Here is a 17,315-nt window from a genome sequence, read left to right as displayed (position 1 = left end):
GTTTGAATCCTTCAGAAAATATTCTTCTTGGTCTTGGGATCCTTGATTTTTTTTTCTTTAATCCTCGTTTGTTTGGTTTCATTTCCTTGGCATTTTTCTGGCTCCCAATTTGACGAAGGACTTCACAAAACCAAAACAATAATCCTTGAACCCTTTCCGTCACAGTGTCAATAAAACTTATTGCATTTCATGCAGATAAAACATAAAATTAACATTTTATTATTCGCTCTTTTTTGTATCTTTTCAGCGTTATTATTGTCCTTCCTGGAATCGAAATGGTCGAACTCAAACTATTTGCAACTCTCAAATAAAACAACAACAAAACCCTCCATAAAAATGTTTACAAATAAATGAAAATTGGCAATATCAAAAAGGCTCAAACGCACCACACAAAATATCCGCTTTATCGCATAGACCCTCAAAAGGGTGGCAGGATAACGTCTTCACCCACAAAAAATAAAGAGAAACATAAACGAAAATTTTTATGGGACGAACATGAAAAGCCTTTACAATGAAATAAGCCATTCGTTGCGTCGTCGTTGACACCGAGCCCAAAAACGCAGAGGAGGAGAAAAGGGTTATTTGTCCCCATTTATGTTTTACTTTGCACGGGCAAAGATAAATACGGCCATCCAAATATCCAACCACCCATCTAGCCAACATCATAAGCCACCAGCATCCCCCAGACGGCCTCTTGAGCCGTCCCATTGATGAGAAGCAGAGAGAAAAAGCCAAACCATCAAACATTCGGTTGACAGAAGCAAATCGTTGTTGTCATCACCAACGTTCGACAGAAACAACAAAAACAAAATCAATTTTTATTTAATGCCACAACCAACAACAAAAAAGCAATTGTAATCGAAGGAGAACGAGACCAGGAAAACGAAGCCCATAAGGATATACTCCCATAACCATCATACGTGGCCCACTGGAAGCTATTTAATATTCACTTATCTTTGTCTTTGTGTGACACAAAGTCTAACAGCAACAACAATATCAGCAGCATCCCCCACGCCCGAGGACCACCTTCAACTTCGCCCCCATCATGGCAGTGCCCATAGATGAGGGCGTCTTAAGTGCCCTCAGGGGTATCACCAGCCGCAATACACGTCTGCCCAAACCGCTGCTAATAAAAGTTTATGTCTCCAGCTTGAAACAAGGTGAGTCAAGGCGTTGAGCAAAAATTTAATGAGGTCCTATCTTTTATTTAATGAATTTGTTTTATTTTCGAAATGGAGAGCAATGAATTTTTATCAATTTTTTATGGAGATATCAAAATGGAATCAGACGTGTGAAAATTGTTTATGACCTTTCAAAAGACTGTCGTACTGAAGGGTCTACAGAGTGAGATTAAAAAAAAAAACTCCAACAAAGTCGAATGCCATAGTTTTTACATTTTTTTTTTTTTAATTTTATTGAATGAAAGCAAAAAATGTCGGAAATAGCATCAAATGTTAGAATAAGTTTAGATTTGTTCGAATTGGTCACCTTTGGCACGAATTAGGGCCTTCAAATGGCCAATGAAACGTTACACGATGCCCAAATGTTGGTCTGCGGTATTATGGTCCATCCCCGGCGTAGCGCTTGCTTGAGGTGATCAACACTTTGGTGTTGTTTTAATGCCAACCTTGCTTTCCAAAATACTCTAGGCACAATAGTCCAACGGATTGGTATTCGCAGATTTTGGTGCCAATTGTGCGCTACAAATGATGCGAGGAACGTACCGAGTGCGAGGGTGGCACGTACCGAGTGCGATGGTGCTGAGTGCTGTTGGAATGTCCAAGGTGTGCGGCCAAAATGTTAGCGTGCCCAAGGCTTTAATACACCCTCCAGAATATAAGTTAATGTTAGAAGTTAAAGTTTATTTCACACTGCTATGGTGTTTCTTTATTTTGTTACTAACATTTATGTTGCGGTGCTATGCACCTCTCTTGTTGGATTTACAATTATGAATTACTTCAACTTAAAACTAATATTATACTGCAGCCTGGTCGTGCTCGTTATTACGCTGAGTCATCACTTGCGGTGCGCTGGTATTAGTGCGCGTGTTTGTGGCGGATGACTGCCCTGGTGTCATATTCCTGTTGATTTGTCGGACTGCTTGCGCAGCATAATGATGGGAATGTTTACTAGTTGGTTTGCATATTTAGTTTGATGTTTATTAGGGTGAGCCGTTAACTCCTCCCTCTCGAATTATCAAGCGTCTCGATTGATGTGTTTAGAAATATGGCAGATTATAAAGACTGCCGCGTTGATTCAAGTTAATATTGTGGTTTGCTAGTTGTTTTGTTTTGATAACAGATTCTGTTGTGCCGGCTGCCAATTGGCTTTCTGACACAGTCATTTCTATTTGAGGTCTAGACATTCCTTCATGTGGGGTCATTTTTATAATTTTCATACTAGTTTTGCGCCTTTGCCTCATTTTTACTGCCATCAGGAGGATGACCAATGCTAATATGAGACTGATGTTAAAACATAAACTGGTCTTGAATTCAGTATTTAGACGCTCGATTCTTTTATTACTTTTCACGTGCAACGTTTTTAGTAGTTGTAGAGATAGTATTTCTTCGGTGTAGTTGTTTCTAGCTGAGTGTTTTAGTAGCGCAGGCAACGGTTTGGAGTAAGCAGCTTCTTCGACGGTGAAATTTTTGTTGCCTATCCTAATTGTAGAATTACTAAATCTTATTAAATAAGTTCCTGTTACATTTTTTTCGTTTCCATTTATGACAATATTTTCTTTTATGTTATTTATCAAAATTAATCCAGGTTCTATTTCCTCTAAATTATTAATGTGATCTGCATTTACTATTGAACAATTATGTGGGCTATTAGTTACTAATTTAGGAATACATGTATTGTTTGTTATATTGGCTACATTAGATTCTAGACATAATTCAATACCATTTATTTTTTGACAAGGACTTTTAATTCCAAATGTTGCTCTTTCACATTTTACAATTTTCTTATAATCAAGATTTAAAACAGTATTTTGATTTTTACAGGTCTTATGGTTATGACATTACAAATTTCTTTTACAGTTTTGGGAATGCTTATAATGTAAATTATATTAGTACTATTGTTTACAATTTTTATTCGTGCGAAATTTAAAGCTTGTTCAATGTTTTGAAACGGGATTTCATCTTGATTAAATATTTCTTCTATTTTTCTAATTTCTATTTCCGATAAAATAAATGTGTTTACAATGTTGGATTTTGTTAAATGAATGGCCGAATTAATATTCGTTATTTCCTCCTTTAAAACTTCAACTTTGTACTTTGCCTGCAATATGAGGGTATTACGGAAGTCCTCACTAGTCTTTAAAATTTTTGAAATACTATTTGTCGCATTCGTTATCTCCTGCATTCTTTCTATTAGATCTCTGTTGATTATTAACTGGTTATTGCTGTTGTCTGTTAACTCATTGATTTTGTTTTTCAAAAGCATAAGGTCATCATGGTCTGGACTACCTGCCAGCCATTTCCACGCCGTTCCAATCTCATCAAGAGATCTTTTAGATCTCTCTTCAGGCATTAGCCGATTTATAAGGTGAGATAGGGTAGTGATGTCATTATGTAGGAAGGGGAGTAGTGGGTGGTTGTCTGGAATTCCTTTGGCCAAGTCGTCCTTGATCCTCTCTAGAGTGTCATGATATTCCTTGATGTTAATAACATGCAAAATTTTGAATGTCCCTGTTTGTATTTTTCCTATTCCACTCTCTATAAGAACCACTTCTGATTGAGAGTAGTCCAATATTTCTGTGACCCCTAGGCAACCTGTAATTAAGAACTGGAAACCCGGTAAATAAGTAAGTCAGTTTCTGATATGACTCTTATGGACTATTCTCCCTGATTGAGTCAGGACAGTTGAGTGCCTATTCTCCTTTACAACTTCTTCTTTGAAACGTTTAGATAATTTGGTTCCTAATCTCTTGTTCTGTTTGACAAATATTTTCTGACCTTCTTGATATTCTTTTGGTTCTTCCCTAACACGATTATGATTTGCCAAATCATTTTCCTGTTTCCTCAAGAGTCTTTCGTAGTTGTTAAGGCGAGTCCTTTCGTAGTCCTCTGGTCCAAAGGTCGTCGGTCGTCCAAAAAATAGATCTACGGGTTTCTTTCCAATTGACGAATGTATTGTGTGATTGTACTTGTTAACGCTATCTTGCAATAGCTCCTCAAAAGAGTAATCGGGTCGCTCACACTTACTGCAACGCATAATTTCCGATAAGGTCGAATGGAATCTCTCTATTTGCCCATTAACCTCGCTCTTATAAGGCGGTGCCGTAAAAATTTCCATGCCAAGTTCGTCTTCCAACATAAACCGAATGGTCTGAGAATTGAAAGATCGCTCGTTATCAAATACAATTGACTTCGGGACCCCAAAGTAGAAAATTATTTCTCTCAATGGTTTCCTAATGTCTTCAATGCCTTTGCCATTTATCATTCTGGTTACTGCGAATTTTGTAAATTTGTCTATTGCGGTTAAAACTCGAAACTTGTCTGTAGAGAAGATATCTATGTGGATTGTATGCCCAGGATAAGTTGGCATAGGTGTCTTATTAAGTTTGGGAGCGTTCGGATGTCGCTCATACTTATTTTCTTTACATACTTTACAGATATTGATCACATTCTTTATTTTCCTAGTCATGGAAGGGAAGTAATAGCTCTCTAAAATTTGTCTCCTATTCTCGGCATTATTCCTATGTGCTCTGTTGTGAGTCTCAATAATGATTTGTTTTTGTCTCTCCTCATCAGTAACATCTTCAACCATTGTTCGAGCGAATCGTACTTTAATGTTTCTGAAGTGATGAGGGTACAGTGCTTGAATCATAAGCATAACTGGCTCTGAGGTCTTGATGCCGTTGACTACTGTAGGATTTAAGTATCTCTTTAATATGACTTTCAGATCTGATTCCGCTAGACTGGTTTCTTTAATGATATGTCTATGGTAGGAGGGAAATACAATGTTAAATTCATATGAGGAAGCTGATGATTCCTCAATAATGATCTGATTTTTGAAGGTATTTATTGGCACCTCAGCGGAAGGAATTAGGTCTTCCGATGAGTCCTCGGCACTGTGAACCGTGGGCGTTAGGGAGTTAACATCTGTCACTGGTGGTCTCGATAGCGTGTCCGCGACTACATTCGTGCTACCTGGTTTATAAATTAACTCGTAATTATATTCTTCTAACTGTGCCTTCCACTTCTTCATCTTCACATTTGTGTTCTTGTTGCTTAGCGCAAATGTCAAAGGTTGATGGTCGGTAAATATCTTTATGCTTCTTGCTCCATACAAGTAACAATTCAATTCCTTTAAAGCCCAAATTATCGCCAGCATTTCTTTCTCATTTGTCGCATATTCCTCTTCTGCCCTACTGAGAGTTCTAGAAAGGTATGTGATAGGTCTATTGCCTTGAGATAAAACTGCTCCTAAAGCGTATTTCGAGGCGTCAGTAGTGAGTTCAAAGGGCTTATCAAAGTCGGGATAGTTCAAAACGACTTCCTCCGATACCAAACAGTTCTTGAGCTGTTTGAAACTTTCAATCTGTTCGGAATTCAAATTGACACTGATTTTTTTTGACTGGTTTCTCGGGGTTTTCCCTATATCGCCTCTCATCATGGAAGTTAATGGTTTGGCTATTTGAGCATAGCCCCTTATGAATCTCCGATAATGTCCGGTCAAACCCAGGAACGATCGCAAATCATGAACTGTTCTGGGTTGAGGGAAATTAACTATGGCCTTAAGTCTGTCTGGGTTTGCAGAAAAACCTCCTTCCTTTACATTGAACCCTAAGAAGTCAATTTCTTCCTTTAAGAATTCACTCTTGTCCAAATGAACTTTCAGATTAGAGTCTTCCAAAGTGCGGAATATTATCCTCAAATTTTCAATGTGTTCCTTTTTAGTCCTACCAAATATCAAAATGTCATCAATGTAGACGTAGCACCGTTTCCCTATATGCTCTCTAAGAATATCATCTAGAGCTCTTTGGAATATTGCAGACGCGTTACGTAGTCCAAATGGTAGTCTTGTGAACTCGAACTTTCCATTCTTGACGGAAAAAGCTGTTTTCTCAATATCGGATTCCCTAAGTGGAATCTGATGGAATCCGCTCTTTAAATCTATGGTGGAAAAGTATTTCTGTTCGCCTAAGTTAGCCAAGATTTCTGTAATTTCAGGTATGGGGTATCTGTCAGGTCTAGTTATCTCATTAAGTTTCCTATAGTCAATAACCATGCGGTATTTTTTCACACCTGAAGCATCTGGTTTTTTTGGTACTATCCAAACTGGAGCATTATATGCGGACCTGGAAGGGCGAATTATCCCGTCCCTTAATAGTTCTTCTATCTGTTTGTCAATTTCGGATTTCAGTGCCATTGGATACGGATAGGATTTTGAATAAACTGGACTATCACTACTCGTATTAATTTCAGCTTGTACGATTGTTGAATAAGTGAGTTTTTTATTGGGATCTGCAAAAAGGTTTGGATGGTCATCCAAAATATTCCTGACTTCTTTTTCATCTTCGGGATTTAGATGATTTAAACGTAGATTCATGTTATTAATCTCATCAATTTGCAGCTCTTTCAAAGGAAATTTCTTTCCATCCAGAATTGTGAGATAGGATCTCCAAGTGTAAATCACTGCATTCAAAGATTTCAGGGTATCATTCCCTATTATCCCATCAAAGGTCTCTAGACCAGGAAGGATGTAAAATTCTAACTTTCCGATCCCGCAATTAAAAATGTCAATAAAACTATGGGTCTCTATACTAACTATGCCGCCTACGGACTTAACATGAAAAGGTTTCTGGTTCTTTAGAGGGTTTCTAATAAATTTGCCATTAATATAATTTTTGTTCGAACCGGTGTCTATAAGAAATTTAAGTTCGTTGCCATTTTTCATTCTGAAAGGGAGGTATGGCAACGTTGAAGCTAGTCTAAAAAATTAACGTCATCTACAATTGCCAACTGATCGTCTAGATCCTCCTCGTACGCTTCGTCATAGGAAACCTCATATTCCTGTTCATCAGAACCATTCATTTCATCCGGCTCTGCATCCTCACGTATTTGGGCCTCAACATTAAACATTCTCTGCTGCTTTTGCGGCTGATGAATATTTCCTGAATTATTTCTCTTAAAGTTAGGCTGAACATTGTTAAAAGCATTACTCAACTGTGGCCTATTCTGATAGTTTACCTGCCTAGTCTGTATTGATTGATCCACGTCCATTGGTACAGCAGGTTTAGGAGGAAGTGGGGGTCTGTATCCTCCGTATTGGGGGTGTCCAAAATTATTCACTACTGGAGGTCGATTCGAAAAGTTCGCCGGCCCTCCGTATTGTTGTTCTCCACTTCGGAAATTTCGATAACGATATTGAGTAGGGCCTCTGTACCTTTGGTCACCTTGAAAATTCCTATCACCAATCGTCAGCTGTGGGTAAAAATGTCTAGGAGGGTTAGTTTGGGGGATCCTGTTTGGTCTAGATCCTTTCTCGGTAGCGTGTTGAATACGCACACCTAGATTACCTAATTTTAAACAGGCATTTAGAGCCTGAGGCAAACTTGTCGGGTTTGTAACACTCATTAAGCTTGGAAGATTACCATTAAGTCCTCGAATAAAGGTGTCCAAAGCCTTGTCCCTATATGTTTGGGTCAATACATCCAAAGCCTCGTTCCCTATATCCAGACAATCAATCTTGTCCAGAATCAAAGACAAATGGTGGTAAACCTTCTGGTAAAAATCTGTTATGGTTTGCCCACCCTGAGATAGGACGGTCATTTGATACTCTAAGGTCGAAATATCTCTCTTATCTGAAAAATGAAGCACTAAACACTTTCTTATCGCTTTCCAATTTAATGGGGTCCGATAAGACTCCAAAGCCGTGTCGGCCTCACCAACAATTTTATGCCTAACAGTGTGTAGAATTGTGAAGTATTTGGTTGTTCCCCTTTGTGACTCATAAATGTTCATGATCCTATCAACAGCTTTCCTCCACGAACTAAATTCTCCTGGCTTGCCCGAGAATTCCCTTAACGTCTTCACTATGTCTGGTATTCTCTCTCCTTCTGAGATATCCCCAGATCCTTCTATGTCGACATCTTTAGTGGCGGTAACATCCTCCCCCTGTTTGAGAAGGTTTGCCACCGTCTCACTTATTATTCGTTTCACCTCATTAGTCTGACTTTCCGTAAAGGGATTAAACCTTACGGGAGCTGCCCCAGAAGGCGAAGATGTCTGTCCTGAAACACTCATAGCTTCGACCCTTGTTATTAAGTTGTCTAAATCTTCCGGCATTGGCCGCTCGAAAAAAAGGAGAAAAAGAAACACCAAATCCTAGTTCTCGTCACAAATCTATTATCAAAATTTCTTTAAACTTATTTCAGCACGGATATGACTCTTTAAATTTGGATGCCACACTCTATTTTTTTGTTTAACTTAATCTAACATTTCATATTTCTTACATTTGTTAATTTCGCACAAATATGATTTTTTTGTAAATTAGATTTCACACTTTCACTTTCTGTGTTATTCCTTATTTTGTTTAATTTTATTTTAACATTTCTTCTTTTTTACTTTTGTTAAATTTATAATAACTTACTAATAATAATTTGATCATTTTCCTTATATCCCGGTAGTCCGCTAGTTCTTACGTAACATCCTTTTCGTACTCCTACTCAGGAACGGTTCTCGTACCGGCTGTTGGGATGTTTTAATCCTTGTGGTTGTTGGGTTCTAGGATGTGTTGATCCTTGTAGTTGTTGGGCGCCAGTTGATGTTAGAAGTTAAAGTTTATTTCACACTGCTATGGTGTTTCTTTATTTTGTTACTAACATTTATGTTGCGGTGCTATGCACCTCTCTTGTTGGATTTACAATTATGAATTACTTCAACTTAAAACTAATATTATACTGCAGCCTGGTCGTGCTCGTTATTACGCTGAGTCATCACTTGCGGTGCGCTGGTATTAGTGCGCGTGTTTGTGGCGGATGACTGCCCTGGTGTCATATTCCTGTTGATTTGTCGGACTGCTTGCGCAGCATAATGATGGGAATGTTTACTAGTTGGTTTGCATATTTAGTTTGATGTTTATTAGGGTGAGCCGTTAACTTATATTTTATAACCATCCTTGGGTGCCGTATGCTGAGTGCGATGGTGCTGATTCCTGTTGGATATCCAAGGTCTGCAGCCAAAATGTTTGCGTGCCCAAGGCTTTAATACACACTCCAGAATATATTTTGCGATAATATACGGCATTAATTCTGATGCCACGGTCAATTAATACGAGCGGAGAGCGACCATCGGCTGTTATGGCGGTCCACACCATGGCTGGCGCTTGAGTTCTGGTGGCCAACCAAAGGTGCACATTTTCAGCTGACCTCTTTGGCAAGTAAACATGATCATTTTATTCTTGTTGTTTACAAGCTGCTGGACCACGAATGTTTTCTCATCGGATAACGCCAAATTCGGCAGTTCACCACTTTCGGCCAAGCGAAGCAACTCTTTAGCTCTTCTGAGTCTATTTTCTTTTTGTTGCGGTGTAAGATCAAGCTCATTTTTATACCCTCCACCATACTATGGAGGGTATATTAATTTTGTCATTCCGTTTGTAACTCCTCGAAATACTCATGTCAGGTCCAACATAGTATATATATATTCTTGATCAGCATAAAATTCTAAGACGATTTAGTCATGTCCGCCTGTCTGTCTGTTTGTCTGTCTGTCTGTCTGTTGTAATCACGCTATCTTTCGAACAAATAGAGATAGAAGGCTAAATTTTTGCAGACATGTATATTTTGCCAGTAGGTTAAGTTCGTAAATGAGCCATGTAGGTCCACGTCTTCATATAGCCCCCACATAATGGTACCCCCCGATATTCGGTATTTTGATGATTTTAGAGACATTATTCACCGGAATTTTTTCAAAGTTGGTATTTGAAGTTCGTAATGGATACTACATCCTAAGTCAAAAAATGAGCCACGTAGGTCTTTGTATAGCCCCCATATACCGTACCCCACCCGATATTCGGTATTTTGATGATTTTAGCGACATTTTTCACCAGAATTTTTTCAAATTTGGTATTTGAAATTCGTAATGAATGCTACATCCTTAGTCAAAAAATGAGCCATGTAGTTCCACGTCTTCATATAGCCCCCATATACCGTACAACCGATATTCGGTATTTTGATGATTTTAGAGACATTATTTAACAGAATCGTTCCAAATTTGGTATTTGAAGTTCATAATAGATGCTGCAGCACAAAACAGAAAATGGGCCATTTAGGTCCACGTCTTCGTATAGCCCCCATATACCGTACCACCCGATATTCGGTATTTTGATGATTTTAGCCACATTATTTACCGGAATGGTTTCAAATTTCTCATGTGAAGTTCGTAATGGATACTTTAGCTCATGCCAGAAAATTGTCTGTGCAGGTCCAAGTTTTCGTATAGCCTCCATATGACGGTACCCCCCGATATTCGGTATTTTGATTATTTTAGCTACACTATAAACAGATTTTTCTTCAAGTTTCGCATTTAAATATTGTGATAACTTATGACAAAAGTTGCCTATGCTGGTCCACGTCGTCGTATAGGCATTCGGTATTTTTAATATTTTAACAGAATTTCGAACGGATTTTATTTTTTTTTTTTTTTGGAAATTGCCAAATTTGTACCAAATGGTGCAGGGTATTTAAAGTTCGGCCCTGCCGAACTTATAGCTTTTTTACTTGTTCAATATTGCGATATGTTCAGCCATTTTTTGGCCACTGCGACGCGGTTTTATATCAAGTCGCATTTTTACTTTTCGAACCATTTCTGCTGATGTTGCTGTTTTCTTTCGTCCACTCATGGAAACGAGCGATGGTACGAGACACAAAATAGCTAATCACATTTAAATGGTGTGGAATAACCCAAATTCTCATAAAATGCGAAATATGCATCCGATTCATATAGAGCTGTACACAATCCGATATTTCCACTAACACACGACACCTGATCGGAAGGTGGAATATAGAGGACCACTCCCAATATTTTTTGGAAATCCAAATTCAGAATTTTGGAAGAAACTTGCAAAAAATATACTAATAACCCAATTTTCTTGGTATATGGGGCCTAGTTATTTTTTTAACATATCCAAAAGGACCCTAGAAAGTATTTTTAAAATATACACGTTTAGATATTGAAGGGTCCTTAAAAAACATACTTTTAAAAATTTGACGTTAATGGAGGAATATTAACTTAAAAATCAACGTTTGAATGGTGAAAGGCCCTATACTAACTGTGCATAAAATTTACGTTTAACAGTCGGAAGATCCTTGAAAAAATAATCTTAAAAAATCCTCATCTAGGGAATAGAAGGTCCTGGAAAAAAATATTCATGAAACAAAAGGTACTTGGAAAACAATCCATTAAAATCCAGGATTAGAGATCGTAATTTTTATAAGCTCCTTGCACTGAAATTGGAAGGTCCTTGTAAAAATATTTAAAAAAAATCCACAATCCTCTTTCAGCGATTAAAAGGTCCTTGAGGGTTCTTTAAAATAACACATTTAGAGTTTTCAGGGTGCTTGAAAAAAACATCCTTAAAAATCCAACCATTTCTGCTGATGTTGCTGTTGTCTTCCGTCCACTTCCTTGGCGTCGGGCTACGCTACCAGTATCACGGAAATGAGCTATGGTACGAGACGTAAAAGATTTATTCACATTTTAATGTCTGAGTGCTTTAACGATGGCCACTTGTGGTTTTCCAGCCAAAAATAAAGAAATCACACTATCAAATAATCCTCCGATTGTCTTCAAATCAAATTTTGTTTTTATTAACATAAGATCTGGTATGTAGATCGGATATATTGGTTCGTTTCTATTGCTACCTTCCCCACAAAGGGTCAGAATTTATGTCTCTCATTAAATGTGAAATACTTCTTCGATTCTTTTCAAACTTGGTTTATCTAAATATTTCTCACAATCAGAAATCTGTTGTGAATATGGCACTTATCGGCCCACTCCTTCTGCTCCCTCCCTCACAATTATTCCCATAGAATTCTTTATGAATGTTCGATTTTCTTTAAATTTTGCACATCCCAATATTTTTATCCGTATTAGATGAAGTGGGATACTTAGGTCCACTGTACGTAGTACTCGGCGCACATTTGAACATTTTTCAAAAATTATCACATACTTCATATTAAGTACGGAAGGTAGTCGATATAGGCCAAATCTGGACTCTTTAGGAGTCATCTATCGTTAGATCCCTTTTTCAAACAATTTTCAATTTAATTTATTTTTTTTCTTTTTACAGAATTTTGCCAGGAGCGACGAATGCTGTTGGAACTCGTCGGCCCCGAGCTACAGTCCATGTACGATGATCGACAAATCGAAATTGAGTTTGTCGATATGCATTTTGGTACCGGATCCTTGGATATCACACAAGTCGAAAAGGATCCATATATTTTAGAGGATTACCTGCACGAAATCGAAGTGTGTCATCAGAATTCGAAAAGTGTCTTCTTTTTGGTAAGTTGGGGATTCGGAACTCATTCTTATTACACCCTCAGACATATGGCTACAGAGGGTATATATCATTTGAAACGGTCAAAACGTGCCTAGTCGAAATAACGGTTTTAGACCCTAGGTCTATTTGGGCCAAATCCGTTTCAGAACATTTGGAGTCGATCTAGCGATGTCCGTCCGTACGTTCGTCCGTCCGTCTGCCCGGCTGGCTGGCTGGCTGGTGCGCACGATAACTCTCGAAGGGAATATCCGATTTCATCCAAACTTGGTCCATCGTAATATTTATGTCAAACTTAGATCGAGTTCGGAGATGGGCAAAATCGGTCCACTCCTTTTGGTACCTCCCCACAAAAGTTCGAAATTTTCAAAAAATATAATTATTGCACAGAAAGAGAAACTATAGTCCGATTTTTCTCCAACTTTGCAAATCCTAATATTTGCGTCAGTGTGAGGTCAGGTGTGAAAATGGAAAATATCGGTCCACTCTATCAAGTACCTCCCACACAAATTGTAAAAATTTTGAATAATTACAACTCTCATAAATGTGATGTAAGTGTCTGATTGTCTTAAAATTTTACAAATCCCAATATTTATATTGACCCAAGGTCTAGTGTTAAGATGGACTCATCCACTCTTTCTGGTACCCCCCTTACAAAAGGTCGAAATTTTCAAAAAATATATTTTTTTGTACAGATAGAGAAACGATAATCCGATTTTGCTCCAATTTTACAAATACTAATATTTACATCATTGCTAGGTCTGGTGCGAAAATGGACAATATCGGTCCACTCCTTCTGGTACCTCCCCTCAAAAGGTCGAAATTTTGAATAATCACAACTCTCATAAAATCTGATGTAAGAGTCCGATTGTCTTCAAATTTCACACATCCCAATTTTTATATTAACCCAAGGTCTGGTGTTAAGATAGAATATATCGGTCCACACCTTCTGGTACATCCCCCATAAATGGTCAAAATTTTAAAAAATTGTATTTTTTTTTTTTTTTGCACAAATAGAGAAACGATTATCCGATTTTGCTCTAATTTTGCAAATCCTAATATTTGCATCATTGCTAGATCTGGTGCGAAAATGGACAATATCGGTCAACTCCTTCTGGTACCTCCCCTCAAAAGGTCGAAATTTTGAATATCCACAAAGGGGCAAAGTTTTGAATAACCAAAACGTTTATAAACTCCGAAATAAACATCAGGTTCTCTTTATATTTCACACATCCCATTATTTCCACTAGCAAGAGATCCATTGTGAAGATGGAATATATCGGTCCACTCCTTCTGGTACCTCCCCCACAAAGGCTCAAAATTTTGATAATATCCATGGAGCACATAAAAAGTGAAATTGACATCCGAATCTATTCAAGACTTGGAACATCCCAAAATTTCCATTAACACAACACAGTCCAAACCTAGCACGTTGCAATATTTATATCACATTTATTTAGGTCTGATACGAAATGGCCAATATTGGCCATAACGGGGTTTAACATTTGAATAATCATAGCAGAAGTCAAAATATTTTTAAATTATCGAGCATTGGCTGAGGGTATACATCTGTCGGCAAAACCGACCGATACTTTTTTATTTGTTTGTATTTTCACATAGCTACAGTGGTTAAGATGAAGGAATTACAGGAGGATCAAATGTAATATGGGAGGGAAAAGGACAATATGAGAATCAAGAATGCCATGGAGGTTGAGTTGTTTTTATTATACCCTTCACCTTGGAAAGAAGAGTATATTAAATTTGTCATTACACCTCTAACATTCGTCATAGACCCTTGATCAGCACAAAATTCTAAGTCGATTTAACGAGGTCTGTCTGGCAGACATATATTGTTCTTCCGATTTGTTATTTTTGTCTTCCGCAGCCGTAATATGCACTCTGTAACAACAAAATTTGGGGAAATATATCAAATGCAGCTCAGAAATACCTTTGCTAAATTTTATCGAGATCGGTTCAGATTTGGATATAGCTCCCATATATAACTTCGTCCGATTTACCTTTTATTGTGCACCAAATGTTTAATATTTGTCCAAATGGAATGGAATTTGACACTTGCTACCGAATGGAGTCTAGGAGCTAGTATGTCAAATTTGTGTGAAGATCGGTTCAGATATAGCTATAGCTCCCGTATATATTGTTCCTCCGATTTGTTATATTTGTCCTCCGCAGCCGTAATATGGACTCCGTAACAGCGATATTCAGGGATATATATTAAATACAGCTCAGAACCATCTTTGCTAAATGTTATCGAGATCGGTTCCGATTTGGATATAGCTCCCATATATAACTTTAACCGATTTCAAATTAATTGTCCACCAAATGGGCAATACAATTCCGAATTTAAAAGATACAAATGCTTCGGCATATTTCGTTCTTTGAGCTTTAAATTAGAATTATAACCATAGCGTATATGATTGAATTCTCCCATCAAATCATTTAATTGTTATACGGAGCTCTACTAAATTAGCAAAGTGGTGTAGGGTATCATAAAATCGGCCCCGCTCGACTATAAGATTTTCTTTACTGGTTTAAAATGTTTTTGACTTAGCTCGATTTTGTTAAAAATTTTAAAAATTTCTAAAAATCCTCTGAATATTCCCTTGAAAGCTAGGCCACCAGAACAACTTTGTAGGGTTTCTTATTCATCTTCTGCTAACAATACAATTACATGCATACTTATTACATTAATATTCGTTGCTTTCTTTTTTTTTTCATAACCCTCTCCCCACCCTCAACAACTTTCATCTATCTGCACACCCAACATAATTGATGTGATGCCTGCCTGCCTGCCTGACTGACTGATACGGCTCCGTTCGTAACTGCGACCTCCACCACACCATTGTTACCCCGGCCATTTCCTAACTCTCGTCGACTATTGTTTTTCAACGAAATTATCATTAATTAGGCCTTAATAGGCGACAGCATTGGTCGGATGCCATTACCCATCCACTTGGAGAAGGAGATCTACGATAGCATTGCGACAGATGGCACTTTAACACACACAGAGCGTCAATTATTTGTCAAGTGGTATTCGATGGTGGCATCAGAGGATGGCACCGCCACATCATCCACATCCGATAACCAAGGCTCGACATCGACTTCATCGGCTGCCTTCAAAGGCATTCAATATCAACTTAAACAGGACTATCGGTAAGTAGAACTGGATCAACATCAAATGGATGTATGTAAGTATGTATATATATATATATATATATATATATATATATACGAGTGTGTTAGTATCTGGTACATTGTCATTTTTCAATATTGGCGATTGTCACGATGTTGCTGTGGCGGCCGATAAGTATTGAATGCCAAAAAAATGGGTGAAATGAAAGAGTGGTCTAGAGCGCCACTTTGTCTGAGCGCGAAATGTTTGTGGGAGTTATTTCAAGAGATTTGCGTGGCACACATACATATATATGTGTGTGTGTAGGACTGTTCTGAACATTTTCGAAAATGATAAATTAGCGAAATGGCTTTTGTACCGAGCAAAATTGAAAGGACTAAAATGGATTTTTGTTTTTAAATATTCATAAAATTTTTAAAGATTATCGGGATCAGTGGATAAAAGAAATAATGAAATATGTTAGGAAGTAATCATCGGCTTGACAATGGATATTTACATACGAATATGTCAACGAAAGATATGCGACCAAAGGCAATTGTTGTGTTATCTACAGCGTGAGATGAAACAAGTTAAAAAGCAGTAAGTTCGACCGGGCCGAACTTTTAATACCCTCCACCATTTGCAACGAATTTGGAAATTTTCAAAAAGTAAAATCTTTAAAAAATTCTGTTAAAATTTTAAAAATACCGAATATAGCCGTTATATTGAGGTGTATACGACGTGGGCCCATATTCATTTCGAGGAGTTACAAATGGAATGACAAAGTTAACATACCCTCCATAGTATGGTGGAGGGTATAAAAACCGCAACCAAATTTAGACTGCTGTCATTTCTAAGCCACTCGTCCGACAGCTGTTGAAATTATTCCAGTGACGGCTCATTATATTGTTTACAGGCGTTCCAGAGCATTTTGGTAAGAACTTTCCAAAAAAAAAATGGTATTCGTGATGGAATTCAAGCGTGATAGTATGATTTCTTTATATCTGGCTGGAAAACCACAAGTGGCTATCGCTAGAGCACTCCAGCATTTAAATGTGTATAAATCTTTTGGGTCTCGTACCATCGCTCGTTACCGTGATACAGAAACATCAGCAGAAATGGTTCGAAAAGGAAAGAAGCGACTTGATCGAAACCCCCGCCATCGCCGAGAAATGGCTCGTGAACTGAACATAACGCAATATCCCATTCGGAAAATATTAACAAATGAGCCCGGGGTAAAGCCATTGAAATTCAAAAAAGTGCAAGAACTTATACCGCAACAGAAAGAAAATAGACTCCAAGGAGCTTAAGAGTTGCTTCGCCTGGCCAAAAGTGGTGAACTGCCGAATTTGGTTTTCCCCGTCTCCGATGAGAAAACATTCGTTGACCAGCAGTTTGTAAACAAAAAAAAAATGATTGTGTTTACGCGCACCTTCGGTTGGCCACCAGAACTCAAGCGCCAGCCATGGTGAGAGTGTGGTGTGATGTTGGCCGCCATAACAGCCGATGATCGAAACTCGAGTCGCAGTGGCCGAGAAATGCCTCGTGAACTGAACATAACGCAATATCCCATTCGGAAAATATTAACAAATGAGCCCGGGGTAAAGCCATTGAAATCCCAAAAAGTGTAGGAACTAACAGCGCAACAGAAAGAAAATAGACTGAAAAGAACTAA

The 17,315-nt window shown here is 37.9% G+C and overlaps 1 protein-coding gene across 1 annotated transcript in view; it reads left to right on the top strand.

Annotated features, from left to right (window-relative positions):
- LOC101890010 (protein qui-1) overlaps positions 1 to 17,315 on the top strand; it is a 306,956-nt gene that overhangs the window by 162,634 nt on the left and 127,007 nt on the right. The window contains exons 4-6 of the mRNA XM_059125663.1: positions 248 to 1,160; positions 12,301 to 12,515; positions 15,437 to 15,681. Coding sequence (XP_058981646.1) covers positions 1,046 to 1,160; positions 12,301 to 12,515; positions 15,437 to 15,681 — 575 coding nt within the window. The 5' untranslated portion in view covers positions 248 to 1,045. The remainder of the gene's footprint in view (positions 1 to 247; positions 1,161 to 12,300; positions 12,516 to 15,436; positions 15,682 to 17,315) is intronic.

Source organism: Musca domestica, unplaced genomic scaffold (genome assembly GCF_030504385.1).
Source record: "Musca domestica strain aabys unplaced genomic scaffold, Musca_domestica.polishedcontigs.V.1.1 35, whole genome shotgun sequence".
Classification (NCBI taxonomy): Eukaryota; Metazoa; Arthropoda; class Insecta; order Diptera; family Muscidae; genus Musca; species Musca domestica.
This window is presented reverse-complemented; position numbering and strand designations above follow the sequence as displayed.